Raw genomic sequence first — 13,999 nt, 5'->3', positions numbered from 1 at the left:
CACTAACCAATCGGTAGAATGAATTGCCAAATTTAACTCTGGACTTAAAGTTACATATCGATCATCAGTACTAGTAGGACCAGTACTGGATAACACCATGTTGGTTTGTGGATTGGCAGGTTGAGGAGGTGCATGTTCATAGTTTTGATACTTCTTCTTCTTCATCCGGCATACTCGTGCTATATGACTGGATTTTTCACAATTGTAGCAAATCGGCCTCCGATCATTTTTATTGATATGGTATTTTGGCTTTATGGATTTTCCTTTGTTCTTAGGTCCACCCTTTTCAAATTTGGAGTTTTTGAACCTATAGGTTTTATTCTGGCCTTCTACAAAGTTCACCTTAGTTAGAAACTCAGGGTTCATGATTTTCTCATTGTCTTTCTCAAGATGTTGCTCTTGGATCCTAATGGCAGATAGTAGGGTTTTCATGCTCATTTCCTCGGTCTTATGTTTTAGGGACAACCCAAAATCTTTCCAAGAAGGTGGAAGCTTGTCAATGGTACAAGCAACTTGAAGGCTCTCAGTTATACCCATTCCCCTTAAGCCTAATTCATGATAAATCACTGTTAGCTCATGAGCTTGGTCAACTATGGGCTTGGTGTCTACCATCTTATAAGACAGGAATTGACTAGCAGTATACTTGTCCATTCCGGCATCTTGGATACCATATTTTTTATTAAGATCATCCCAAATCTCTTTAGAGGTTTTCAGAGTGCAATAGACATCAAAACGGAGATCAGAAAGATAGGACAAAATTCTACCCCTACACAGGTAGTCTTTCTTCTTAAATTCCTCTAAATTACAAGTCCTAGCCGGTTCATTCTCATCCTCATTTGAAGGAGAGTCAAAAATTATGAAAAATAATCCAAGCGTGGTTAAGAAGATTTCCATTTTCCTTCTCCAACGCTTAAAATTAGTTCCATTAAACTTTTCGGAGGAACCGGGTCACTTGCATTGGCCCTTAGGATAACTCTAATTACTAGCCTATTATACGTAGGAAAAATCTACTTCAAGATTGTTGATAATAAATTTGAAGAAGAAATAAAACTAAACTATTCTACTTCAATAAATAATAGACAGTAATAGGCTTAAAAAAAAAAGTAGAAAAATGAAACCCGAGATGCTGAGGCGTGGTATGTTGGTCACTTTTCTTGAAGTAGATTTCGCCGCCTTATAGTGCACTAGGCTTGGATGACGTTCTACTCTTGAGATACAACAGCCTCTCGTTCCTTCTGCCTCGATGATTTGCACGGATCAAAGAAGGCTTCGAACCCAGAATCAATATGCAACAAGCCCTTTAAACATTTTTGAAAGAAATATTTTAACTGGAGGAAGAGAGAGTAGAGAAAGAAAAGAAATTAGGAATCCTTTGTTTTTTGTCTAAAAATTAAAATTCTAATCTGTAGAGGTCGTCTATTTATAGACCTCTATGGAACTTATGCCTGTGGGGCGCGATTCTTCGCGTGGACGCGAGTTCGCATCCCTCAAGAACACACCCCCCTTTTGCACGGTCGTAAAAGCACTTGCTTTTACGTTCGTGCAAGGCTTGCACAGTCCGGGAAGAAGGACTCGAACTCACAACCTTGTGAGAACAAACCCCGCACACAAACCAATCATACCACCAAAGGATTGTGATAAAATAAAACATTTAATCATTAATAAATACAACATTAAACATTCATATTTTTTTATTTATTTTGGTAAATTCTTATTTGAAATGCTTTCATGGTTTGCTATATATATATATATATATATATATATTAATTATTAAAAAATTTAGTCTGTTAAATTAAGAATAATAAAATATTTGAATGAAATTAAAATTGTTTTTAACAAGACTTGGAGTTTCGCTTGGCTTTTTTTTTACTTTTAAATAATGTTATATTAATTATCAATTATTATAGTTTAGCTACGATCGAACAGCTCAATGTTTAACTTGAACAGAAAATCTTACTCAGTCTGGTCCAGCCCGAGTAAAATATATTTGGTTGGATTCAAGTCATATGTCGAATTGAATGATTGTCCGGTCTAGAATTTTTTCTAGAAACTCAATTAAATAATAGGTTACATCCGGATCTAAAATAATGGCATGAAATTGGATCTGGTTGGCATTACGTATGATCCAGTCGTATCTGGCCCATTTTGCAACGTCATATTAGATTCGAAGCATGGATTTTTTTTTATTTTAATAAAATCGCCATGTTATGACATTTTGCTCTTCTTACGTCAGCCATTTATCCCATCACCAACCCACTTGGGGTGCATGAGGTGCTTCCTTTCTCTTTTTTTATGTTTCTATATTCCTTCGATAGATTGGAATCATTGGACTAGGGAAAAATTTCAATGCCCTCCTTTCACCTCCTCCAAAGAAAGGGTGTGTGTGAAAGACGCGAAGGGACGCCAACCACTTCATAGTTCAGACCACCCCTTTCCAGCGGCACCGCAACGAAGACGTCGTCAGGCGTCCGTGAGATGGAGTCCGGGAAGCGGAAGCGGGCGGACGACGGTGTCGGTGACGACCGCCGGACGAGATCCCGGGGCGCTGAGGCCGATCAGGCGGTGACGGACGAGGAGGTGGAGGAATTTTTCGCGATCCTCCGCCGTATGCGCGACGCGTCGCGGTGCTTAGCCGTCGACATGGATGGCGGCGGGGCCGGCCGGCCTAGGGAGGTGGCGGATGGATCCAAGCGGGGCGCCGGGCGGTGGAGCCCGGCGTTCGCGCGGGAGGACTTTGCGGGGCCCGGCGCCGGCAACGATGACGGTGGAAAGGGTCGCTTAGAGGCGGAGGAGGCGTCGGCGGAGAGGGTGACGGAACACGCGACCCCGCGGTGCCTCGATCTCAACGCGGAGCCGGAGCCGGAAGCTCTCGTGGTCTCGAGCCCACGCGGTGAGTCTACCGCCCCGCGCTGCGCCCCTGCGCCTGCCTAAGGGTCCGGCAGCTCCGCGACCCAAATTTCAAGCGGTATTTCACCTATCTTTCTTTTCCCTTTTTCTCGTGCAATTCAGTTTGTTTTCCTAATTATTATGTAATTTAGATGAGAAATGCTTGTTTTACGCTAAGTTCTTCTACTTGAAATCTAGAGATTAGGTTAGCAAGGTGAGTAAAGACCGAAGAGAAACTCAGTTTTCTGTTCTATAAATATATATATGTTGTTTCCTTCCATGCCATTTTGTTATTGGTGGCCAAAAAATAGCAGGAGATCAAATGAAATGACATGAAAACAAATAGTATGTCAATATGTGTGTGTGAATCAATATTAAGTCAGACACCGAAAAGCAAATTAATCCGATCATGAAATTGGGAAGTTTATGTCATAGGGTTTCCATATGATGTTTTGGTAATGTAGCCAATGAAGCTGTGCTAAATTTTCTCATGCATGCTTGCATGTTACTCGATTATCAAGTCCCATTGCAAGTACTGTTCTACTACTTGATTTCTATTCTGGCACAGTTAAAAGGTTCAGATTGATATTTGAAGAAGCGTGGGGTGCCACTGTGTTGGGGTTCTTACACCAAGACATCAAGTAGTTGGTCCTCTTGCTTCAAGAAATGTGAGGGCCTCTCTTGGTGACACCCTTACCTCCATGTACTTGTGCCTAGTAACTTGAGCAGCATATGGATGGCAAAAAATGCTAAACTAACATTAAACCAGATGACAAAAGAAAAAGAAGAATTGCTCAAAAAAACAGAAAGAAAAAAGATGAAGAAGAGAATATGAATTGGGGGCAAGAGAATGTGAATTGTTGCCTGAGTCGCCCTAGGGGACCCTGTAATTAGAGGGCGATTCTTAATGCCAGCCCTCATTTCTCAGTCTTACTGGATTGCCTGGATGTTAGTTTAACATTGCTTTTTATTTGTTATCGTGCATCTCAAATCCCTATTTAAGTACTTATCTTGTCAAAGAAATTGTATTAATATCACCTGTATTGGCTATGCAGTGCATGCTACAGTACTCATGGCATGTGAGATGTTTGTTAAAAGGTCCCCCCATCCTCTTCCCTGCACCCCACCCCCAGAGAAAAGAGAAAAAAAGGAGGGCTCACCTGTGGCCTACAAAAATAAAAGATTATACTATGTGATGCACTGCCAGACCTAACTTTCAGTGTTTTGATGCCAGTTTAGAGTTGATCTTGTATGTTACTGGAGCTCTTGAAATACCCAGTTGATGTACTTATCTGCTCAGATTGTTTATATTAATATTTAATATCATATGTTTAGTTTGTCTGAAGTTATAATTCAAATCTTAACAACACAACACTTGATACGATGCACAGTAGGCTAAATATTCTGGGAGATGTAGATTAGCTAACATTAGTCAATTCATAATGTAGGTTGATATATAGATATATCATACAGTGTACATCAAATTTTTAAGTGTTGGCTCTTATCTAAAATAAGAATTGTTTAGATAAAAAACTAACTTGTAAACAAGCAAAATAAGGGATTATCTCTACCTTAGTCTCGAGAAAATGGTAAAGGTAAAAATAGTTTTCCTCAAAGAAAACTGGTGTTAAAGGAACAAAAATTATCATATCATTGTTCAATTTCCTATTCTTTTCCCCCCTCAATGTCCTGATTCTTTGCTAAACCTTTTCTAAAAGCTCCACTACAGGACTGATGACAAAAAGATAGGGTAGAAGTTTGCTTTTGGTTGCTCTTTTGAGTTGGCTCCTCCCCCCTCCCCTGTTTCCCATCCCTTTCCTCTTCAATAGCAGCCCATACTTATGAATGGGGCACGACAAAGCACTTTGTTTTTAAGTAGCTTCTTCCCTTTATGAATGACATTAAAGAGGAACAAAGATGAATAGATTTCTCTAAAGAAAATTAAATTCTCCATCCAAAGTCTCACCGAACCTGAAATGAGTGATACTGGGAGGATGTCTTTTATACAAAGCTGCGAGGGTAACGAAGAAGGTGAATTGATTGGTCTCTGTACATTATGCGAGACATTTCTGCTACATTTAAAATATAATTTGTTACATCTGATTACATCTTGAATGGCAACATGACAAGCATCAAAAGTGCGTAGAAAAGAATCTTCTTCTAATGTTAATGAACTGTTTGTTTGTCCACTCTCTTTAGCACGGTCTCCACCCTTCGGTAAACCAAAAGAAAAAGAAATTTTGCAGTAAAAATCTACTTTATTTTTATTTTTACAAGTACATGTCACATTTGTTGATTTGCGTATTGCAAAGTGGGACAAACCTTTGAACTTTATTTGTTCATCATGTGCTATGCACAGTAACTGCAGACATGTAGTAAGCATCGTTGTATATAAATATATGCTTTTATAGTTGTCATGTGGGTTACGATTGTAATGTTCCAATAATAAAACAAAGTTTTTCTTGATAAAATGTATTATTCATTAGAAATTAAAAAAATAGTGGATTTTCTTGCAAATTTTGATGGTTGGTGCACGAGATACGTTCCTTGAGCCTACAACCCGTTTGGCTTGCCTATGTGTTTGATGGAATCCTGTGATTTACACTGATCAAACTCGTATATGGTTGATCTTAGGCTTTGCCGACCATCAAGATCAGATGGCGATGATATTAAAATCTGACCCGTAACCTTCAAATTGGCTCCCTTGAAATATAGGATTTTTGTGAATTCCAGGCCATCAACAGTCCTACCTAAGTACCTTAGGGTTTGGGCGCCAGGATCAAACTGTAACCTAGTCAGTTGAGACCATAGCTTGGAAGCAAGCGGGTCCCACCTCAAAGCATTTCCTAGGCAAATTTTTCAAGGCTATGTTCGCGAGCCTCTACTTAAAAAGTTCAGCTAAATGAAAGTGACGTATTAGGAGAGAGGTGCTTTTGATGAAGCAACATTTGTTATTAGGAATGCTAGTGGTGCTCTATTAGCTGTTGGTGGTGTTAAAATCTTTAATATTATAGTTCCTCCAATAAAAGTGCGTACCATATGGGTGGGATTGACTTTTGCTACTTAGATATTGTGGGCCTCTTGTTCACAGGGAGACTCTTCGGCTGTTATCATATGGCTCCCAAATTTACCATCTTTTGTAGCCATACCTCATCTCCTCCTATAGGATTGCTAGCAAATGATGTGTACATTATTCTCTTTTGAAGTATCACATATCTATAGAAAAGCTAATAATGTAGCTGATTCGATGGCTGCTTATGTGGCTAATCATATAGCTGGGATCCAAAAAACTATTTTCTCACTTTTGTTAAAATATAAAAAGAAAAAAGTAGAAAAATTGAAAATCCATCCTTTGGATAGCAAATCAAGACAAAAGGGAGTAAAGATAAAAGAGAAGATAGTTCTCTCTAAATTCCTTGTTTCTCTCTCTCCGAGAATGGAGAGATTTAAAGATTTTTCTTTCTTTTTTTGTTTTTTCTTTAGGACTCGTTTGGTTACGGGCAAAATTTTTTCTCATTGAAATATTTTTTTCTGAAAAATTAATTCCTACGAGTCTGATACGTGAGAAAATGATTTTAGCATGTTAGATTGACTATGAAAAATTAGCAGATTTTAGAGTGGCTTATGTATGGTTAAGTATATACTCTTTTAAAAAAATTACATGAAATACCTAATATACTCTTAATAAAGAAGAAGTCTTTTTAATGGATTTTGATGGCTTAGGGTAGTTTTGGAAAAAAAGGACTTCAATTTTCTACTGGCGGAAAAGTAGTTTTTTTCATATTTTATTTATTGATAAAATATTGAAGTCTTATTCAAATAAGAATGTTACTTTTTTTTTTTTTTTTTTTTTGAAAACTTTAACCAAACAAAAGAGCTTTTCTTTATTTCTTTGTTGACCATACCTTTTTTCCATCTTTTTCCACGAATCAAACGTGCCTTTAGTTCTCTGTCTTTCTTCGATTTTATCCCTACTCCTTTCCTTTCTCGCTTTTGTCTTTTTTATTATCCCTTATGTATCCAAAAAGTGTCCGGAACGAGGGGCTCGGAGGGAAACCACTTCTCTTTGACGGTCTTCTCTTCTTTCCTCGCAGACTGCCTAGATAAGAGATTTTAAATTTTTCTAATTCTCTTTCCATCATAAATTTTTAACCAAACCAGAGAAAATTGATTTCTCTTCCATGTTGTAGATCCAAAACAACGATTCTGACTTTCCCACCTCGTTTGCTCTTCTCTCTATTTCAATCCAAACAAGTTATAAAAGAAACTATGGTTTCAAGCTCCACAAGCAGCTTATGTATGGTCAGTCTTCAAGCCTTTTCCGTCATCTATTGTAGTGACATATAAATATCAATTAATTATGAGAAAATGGATCCTAAGCTATAATAGTTGATGATCAAACACTTCACAGACAATAATCCTCTAGTAATAATGCATACTCCAAAGTGACTACCTACGATCTATAAGTAACATAAATTTAACTAACTCTTCTAGAAAGTGAATTCCGAGAAATGCCTAACCAAAAAATGAGGATGATTCCTCACACTTGCAAAGGGAAAAATAAATATTGAATTTGCTAAAATTACATAACTAAACTATTAGCTAAAATCGACCAGGTTCCTGATTAACCATCCATCTCACCAATCATCTTACCAAACGATGGAATCAAAACTATCCACCAAAAACTTCTTATGCCAATTCCCCTAATTTTCTACTGCGCCGTAAACTTTGAACTTATCACCGGATACAATAGCATTGGATGGAGACATTTACGCCATGGGAATCGAGGAGGCCTGTAGGCTGGACCACATGCGTCGTGTCGTTTCCGTTTCAACCCATCCTTCCCATGCGGCGGCCTCGCTTAAAGTTGAAAGCCAAGCAGGTCGTTGCGAGGATGGGAGTTGGTGATAAAAAGATAAATACGAGACGTGTGGGGTTGGAACTTCGTTGGAACACGGAGGGGCGCCCAAGGCTGAAAGCTACAGTGATAGGTTCGGGACTCGCACCAAGAGAGGCACGCCGGTGCCCGGTTTCGGCGAATCCCATCCGAATCCGAGACTTTTCCGCAAGTTGGGTCTGCGCCCGACAAAACGAGCACTTTGGTTGGATAGCACTCGCGGACGGTAAGCAAGAGACTGATGCGACCGTATTGATGGTTTATTTTGCCCATGAAAGATATGGAATTATTTTTCCTGTTCCTTTGATGGCGGGTAGTAAGACTGTTTTAGAAAAATGATTGGATGCTTATCTTCTTACGAGTACATTTTTGACGCCATTAATCCAACACAAAATATCCTCTCAACGAAAGTCACCTTTTTTTGTATGCTTCTTGGAAGACTAATAATTATCCTTTTGTTTTGTGGAATTGGAAACGGTAAGCATAGTTCGCATCGCATGAAAGGACCTTCGTGCAAGAGACTTCAATGATCAAAAGCTTGGTTTTGAAGATAAGAAATGGAAATGTCCAAATCAATCCAATATAATGAGGAGAAATGATATCATAAAAACATCATATGTCGTGTGTTGGATGATGTCCTAGCGGTCACAACTAACAGCAGGGGAGAGGCTAGGCTCTAGTTGATTCTTTCTCCGAATGCTACAGCCGCAGACTGATTTATAATCGGGATTACATCGTTGGGATGCAGAGAAATCAGCCTTTTGAAAAGTTTGGCCTGTCAGCATTTCGACAGCTGAACAAGTCATTAATCATCCAAAGAAAATAAAGATGGCTGAACAAGTCCACAATGCGAGCATGCGTCATGATGCAGAGCAGACATGGCGCCACTAGGCGGGCATGGATGTGGACAAACCAGACATAATATGCTGCAGAAAACGGTGCAGGCTTCAGCTGGCGTGCAACCTGAAACCATTGAACGCGCACACACACATACTCGGAGAGAGAGAGAGAGAGAGAGAGAGAGAGAGATGAATCACCACAAGTATGGAAATACTCTTATGCACCGTCCAAGGCGTTCGGTAGAAAAAAAAAATATAAGCTCTATCTATGAACTGAACCTCTTTCAGGAAAAGGAGAGTGAGTATTTTTGACTTTGAGTACCATCGCTTGCTTCAATAGAAATTTCGGAAAACAGTAATATCATCCTCTTATCATAGTATAGTATGGATGCTAAATATGTAAAAAAACAAGGAGAGATGAAAGCGACAAAACTATGTAAGCTTTTGACTAGCTGAGTCAACTCAAGAAACTTCAATGCAACCACCTGTTCAATTTTGCGTTGAGCATCCCTTCACCATCTCAATTCCCTCCAGATATCTCACCTACCATTTTGCTGTGGGACATGCAACTATGGAAAAATTATACCATTATACCCTACATCACGTTGTCATACATCATGCCAGCCACTTCATCTCCTTTTTAGAGGCATTATTCATCATATGCGCGTATCCGAGAAACTATTATCTACACTGTATGCACCACATGGCCGTGCATGTAGCCAATAATGACCGTTGGTTTCCATGAGCCTCATTCATCAAGTATGAATCTCGGTGTTCCATCATAGGTATCAACAGATGTGATCGGCTCAATGCATGATCATGCTAGTGCACAGAATCTTCGCAATAATATCTTCTTGTCTTAGTGATTGGCTCCCTAGAAAAAAGATAAGCACATTGGCATGGTGCATGTCATAGTCTTTGAACGCGGTATCGAGTATAATTTATCATGACGGAGAGCTTAAGATTGACTAATTTGGAATCGCAATTTCTTTCTGACTTCACAGACGCTCGCCGTGTGAGGAGGCTCCAAATAACAACAACCTTGTTTGGAAAATTCACTCCGAGGAAACAAGGCAGGGAAATTATATTACGAGTGTTGCTCAAAATTAAAAAGACTAACCGAGATAGAATAATTAATCCGAGAAGATTAATAATTTGTCATCATAAGAATTAACAAGATATTGACTATGACATTTCACTGAATTGTAGAGTAATCTTTACTTGATGCCATCATTTAAATATGGCAAACCTACCGGCAACCATTTCTAAAGATATTTCCCAAACATTATGCATTAGCTGCACAACACTTTCGCAAAATGCAAAGCCGTGGGGCCAACGAAAAAAGGTGCCCATTCCATGCGATATGAGGGTGTTGGCTTTATTCCCAAAATCACCATTGAATATTTGCAAGTGCAACGCCTGACCGCCCACATGACCTCTCCAAAATAAAAAGCTATGGTGCCCATACAGAAAAATTCTCATTCCATGTCGGAGGGTTGGCGTAGATCATGAAATCACCATTAGGATTCAAGTAAGGCGTCGATTCTTGTATGACATGTTGGAATGGATTTCCATCCTTCTTTTTTCTCGGCAGTAGTGCAAAAAATTCTCACAAAGAGGATGGCCCTCAGAACTTCAACTAAAGCGTCGATTCTTAATTGCCATGTCGGGATGGAAGCTTTTTCACTTATATTTCTCTTTTTTAGTTCATACAACGATGGGTCTTAAAGCGTTTTTTTGCAACTAAAAAAATATAAGCACTGGTAATAGGAAACGAGAAATAAACAGCTAACATGATTCATCCTTTTCCATTGACATACCATCTACTTACGGACTCGGTCTGTGCATATTGGTTAAAAAATTTTGATAACAGTGTGATCAACTCCCAAAGATGTCCTATAATTGAGTTCCCAAGTATCTTCCAACAGGAAAAATTTTTAGAGAAAAAAGCAATGTCGCTCGCCGGTTGCCCTTTCAAAGCACCCAAGGGGCAAGGTTTGACGCACGCCAAATGTTGTCCACCTGTCACAGAGCCTTGTCGGCAAGTGTCAAATCACAACAGTCAAGCGCATCTGAGACCCCCTTTTTATAGCCGTTCACACGATATTATTTACAGAACAGATACCTCACGGAACCTTTCAAGCATTCCCCTTGCAACAACATCAGCCATCTAACCGGGAGCCAACTTGATGCCTGATTTCTTTACCTCCTCTCTTCTTCTTTTTTCTCTCAAATAGACCCCAACTTCGTATATTGATTACATCATAGCGGACGTATGTAGCAGCCTTTGTAGAACAATTCCGGGATCTCTCAAAACTTTTGCACAAACCATGTAAGATTCCCATAGCACTTCGCTGCAACAAGCCAAACGAGCACACAGATAGAATCGTTCCTCTTTATCGACACCCACATGCCATGGTCAAGGGCAAAGGAGAGTAATGGAAAGGGGCAAATAAGACCCTTTACGGATGATAAGATCCAAACTTTATATTTAAAATATATACATACACATGCCATGACCCAAAATGACCGACCCACTTCCTAACATTCTTTTATACAGATTCCACCCCGAAACTTAGATATGAAAAACAAGGCCATAATGACTAGAATCCAATGTGGGGACTAAAATAAAACACAAAGATTGGCTTGCCGCCTCACTCTCTCTCTCTCTCTCTCTCCCTCCCTCCCTCCTTATTCTGTATCTACATAAAAACTTTAATTACAAAAAGAAAAAAAATAGATAGATAGCTGGGCAAATGTACAGTAGGAGAAGAAACCACTTTTCCACATTCCCTCTCAAAACTAAACTCTCGATTAACTCCTCTTGGATTAGCATCTAAATGTAGTTGTGGATTGTTGATGTTAATATTCCTCAATCTTTTCCCCTTTTTTGTCTCTCAAGTGCTCCCACGGAAATAGAGCACTTGGGGTTTGTGTTATAAATATGTGCAAGGCTTTTATGCCACAGCTGTGATGCTGTGGCTCCGGCGATCGCGATTGAGGCAATCAAAACCCTCGACTCTCACGGCGGCCGGCATCAGGCCAAATTTGGCACGGACACAGCCTTTCCGCGGCGACATCGGCGAGCCGGATTGGACCGGGAGGGTGGCGATAGGCGCCGGCGGCCGGTCCTCGCCGAAACGGGCATCTTGGACCACCGGGTTTGCCGCCCGGCTTGGCGGGGAGCCGCAGAAGAACGGGGGTGACGAGGCCACCTGTTCCCCACCCTGTAAAAGATCACAATGGACGGTGGAGATCAATCCATGATCCAAATTTCTTATTATGCGCATGTATCTAAATCTTTTAATACGAATTAATCCAGAGATATTACAGAAATCAATCATGATGGGAGGAAACGCGCAATGGTAATATTTGCGTTTGTTCCCGTATCACTGCAGGACCAAACAGATCCAGCAATCAGAGCCATCCGATAGGCATAACGGTGGATCTGACGCCTGACAAACAGATTCACTTCGGTGTATCCTACACCTCATCCGTCAGATCTTGATCGAGTATTTTTATTTTTACATAAAAAAATAAAAATATCGAACGATTAATAATATATTATATAATATAATGTAATATAAGAGATTGGCTTCTCCGATATTTTTCAGTAAATAAATTTAATTTAATATTTAAAACTGGGGGATTAAAAATTTCACCTTCGTTAGAAATAAATCGAGAAGCTCCGAGCCGGCTTTGAAATCCGAGAGATCGGCCTGATGACTGTTGGGAAAGCGAAAAAAAGGAGATGAAATCAGAGAGAAGGATACAGACATTAACAAGTTTCTAAGAGGATGGGGAAACGGGGCAGAGGTAATTACCTGGCGTGCCACCGGAGGGGGCGGACGGGGTCGGCGGCGGCGGCGGCGGCGGAGAGGGGGTCAAGGCGCCGGGGCTTGGGACAGAAGACAGGGGACCTCCGGTCGACGACGACGGAAGAGGAGCCCCCCCGCATCTCCTCGCAGGCAGCGAAAGCGTTCTGCTGCATCGCGCAGTGGTTCATCTTCGATTACCCCCTCGAGATCCGCACTTAGAACGCCTGCGGAACAATAGAACCGGTCAATATTTGCTATTTCCCTCATAAAAAACGCAAGATCGACTGGAAAAAACCAGGGATTTGGCGGATCTGGAGGAGTTGAGCTCAGATAGGGCGAAGAATCTTAAAACTCTAAAGATTTTACACGCAGGAAATCTCAGATATTCAAAAAGATCGAATTTTCAGCTGATTTTCGGACAGAACCAAATTCAACTTCGACGAAAATCCAACCCGGTTCAAGGTAAAACAGCTCGAAATCCCTAGATCCGGTGGAGAAGGCTCCGAAGGTGGGAAAAAAATGGAGAAAACTCCAAAAATTCGTATCTTCACTTCAAATAACAGCATACAGCACGAGAAACGAAATCAAAAGGCTCGCATCGATAAGAACAGAAGATCCCATCCCCCCCAAAAAAAACACGTTAAAAATATAAGGGAGACCTAAGTGTGGACGGGAAACGAGGAACAACGGAGAGAAGGAAAGGGATCGTACCTTAGCTGCCTCTCTCTTCTAAGAGAGGGAAGAGATGGTGAAAACTAGGGAAAAGGAAGGTGGAGCGGCGGCGAGGATGGGCTGAGAAGGGTTGGGAAGAGATATATAATTGTTATATAGAGAGAAAATATAGAAGGAATTAAAAATAAATAAAAAAAGAGAAAGAAACCCGGTGAGAGGAAAATGCGTGGAAGTATTGAATAACCGGACAAGGACACCAGGTCAGACCTCTGTAATAATACTAATTATCTTTTAATTAATATATTAATATCTACAGAAAGAAATAATTCTATTACTTTATTATACTTTATTTGTTTAATTTTTTCATGTGTCTGGTGTCTCTCGTGGAAAGCGCCGTCGCGGTCGGCACCCACTCTGCGATTATTCCGTTTTGTTTAAATGAATGAAAATATGATATTTAATGGCTGGTAAATTACCCGTGGAGAGGAAGAGGCTCGCACTCTTTCGCTGCCTCCAAAACTAAAAGATCGGTCCGTCCGTCCACTCGTTCTTTTTTTTTTTTTTCCGGCGTACGACCGTTTCGAAGCACGCAAACGAGATAACGGGCACGTGCCTTGAGGCCCTGGCTCTGCTTCCAAAGACCAGATCTCGTACTTCGGAGGTGACCATTGTTAAGACTCACTGACGTGGAGTTTTAGTTTTCTCACTACTATATTTTGCTGCTCAATTACATAAGATTTTTTTATTTAAAAAAAATATATTGTGTTTACCACATCATTTATTCAGGTGGAAAGAAAAATGGTGTTAACGGTCAAATTTGAGTTCTCCCAATTTTAGGCTAGAAAATCAAATATTTAATTATAAATGAGGTTTGATGGCTAAGCATG

The 13,999-nt window shown here is 40.1% G+C and overlaps 2 protein-coding genes across 3 annotated transcripts; one reads left to right on the top strand and one right to left on the bottom strand.

The window, feature by feature from the left end:
* Positions 1-2,475: 2,475 nt before the first annotated feature.
* LOC103712929 (protein NEGATIVE REGULATOR OF RESISTANCE) lies at positions 2,476-2,931 on the top strand. The gene has a single exon (XM_008799639.1). It carries the CDS (start codon positions 2,476-2,478, stop codon positions 2,929-2,931), a length of 456 nt encoding a protein of 151 aa, XP_008797861.1.
* A 7,360-nt stretch (positions 2,932-10,291) lies between these two features.
* LOC103712909 lies at positions 10,292-13,259 on the bottom strand. 2 transcript variants are annotated; one of them, XM_008799618.4, is made up of 4 exons: positions 13,152-13,259; positions 12,447-12,664; positions 12,285-12,348; positions 10,292-10,976 (listed from the first exon to the last, which is right to left on the bottom strand). In XM_008799618.4, the coding sequence occupies exons 2-4, from the start codon at positions 12,626-12,628 to the stop codon at positions 10,785-10,787; spliced, it is 438 nt and encodes a 145-aa protein (XP_008797840.2). In that variant the 5' UTR covers positions 12,629-12,664; positions 13,152-13,259; the 3' UTR covers positions 10,292-10,784. The 2 variants fall into 2 exon arrangements, with proteins under 2 accessions (XP_008797840.2, XP_008797839.2); XM_008799617.4 differs by lacking the exon at positions 10,292-10,976 and adding an exon at positions 11,059-11,849.
* Positions 13,260-13,999: the final 740 nt, after the last annotated feature.

The sequence above is a fragment of the Phoenix dactylifera genome, chromosome 8 (assembly GCF_009389715.1).
Source record: "Phoenix dactylifera cultivar Barhee BC4 chromosome 8, palm_55x_up_171113_PBpolish2nd_filt_p, whole genome shotgun sequence".
NCBI classification, from domain to species: Eukaryota; Viridiplantae; Streptophyta; class Magnoliopsida; order Arecales; family Arecaceae; genus Phoenix; species Phoenix dactylifera.
Note: the sequence above shows the minus strand (reverse complement) of the source record. Positions and strands in the feature narration are given on the sequence as shown.

Coding starts and splice junctions, on each gene's coding strand:
- LOC103712929 (XM_008799639.1), top strand. CDS start 2,476: ATGGAGTCCGGGAAGCGGAAGCGGGCGGACGACGGTGTCGGTGACGAC.
- LOC103712909 (XM_008799617.4), bottom strand. CDS start 12,628: ATGAACCACTGCGCGATGCAGCAGAACGCTTTCGCTGCCTGCGAGGAG. Junction 12,349..12,446: donor CCCCTCCGGTGGCACGCCAG/GTAATTACCTCT, acceptor CTTTCCCAACAG/TCATCAGGCCGATCTCTCGG. Junction 11,850..12,284: donor TCGATTTATTTCTAACGAAG/GTGAAATTTTTA, acceptor GATCTTTTACAG/GGTGGGGAACAGGTGGCCTC.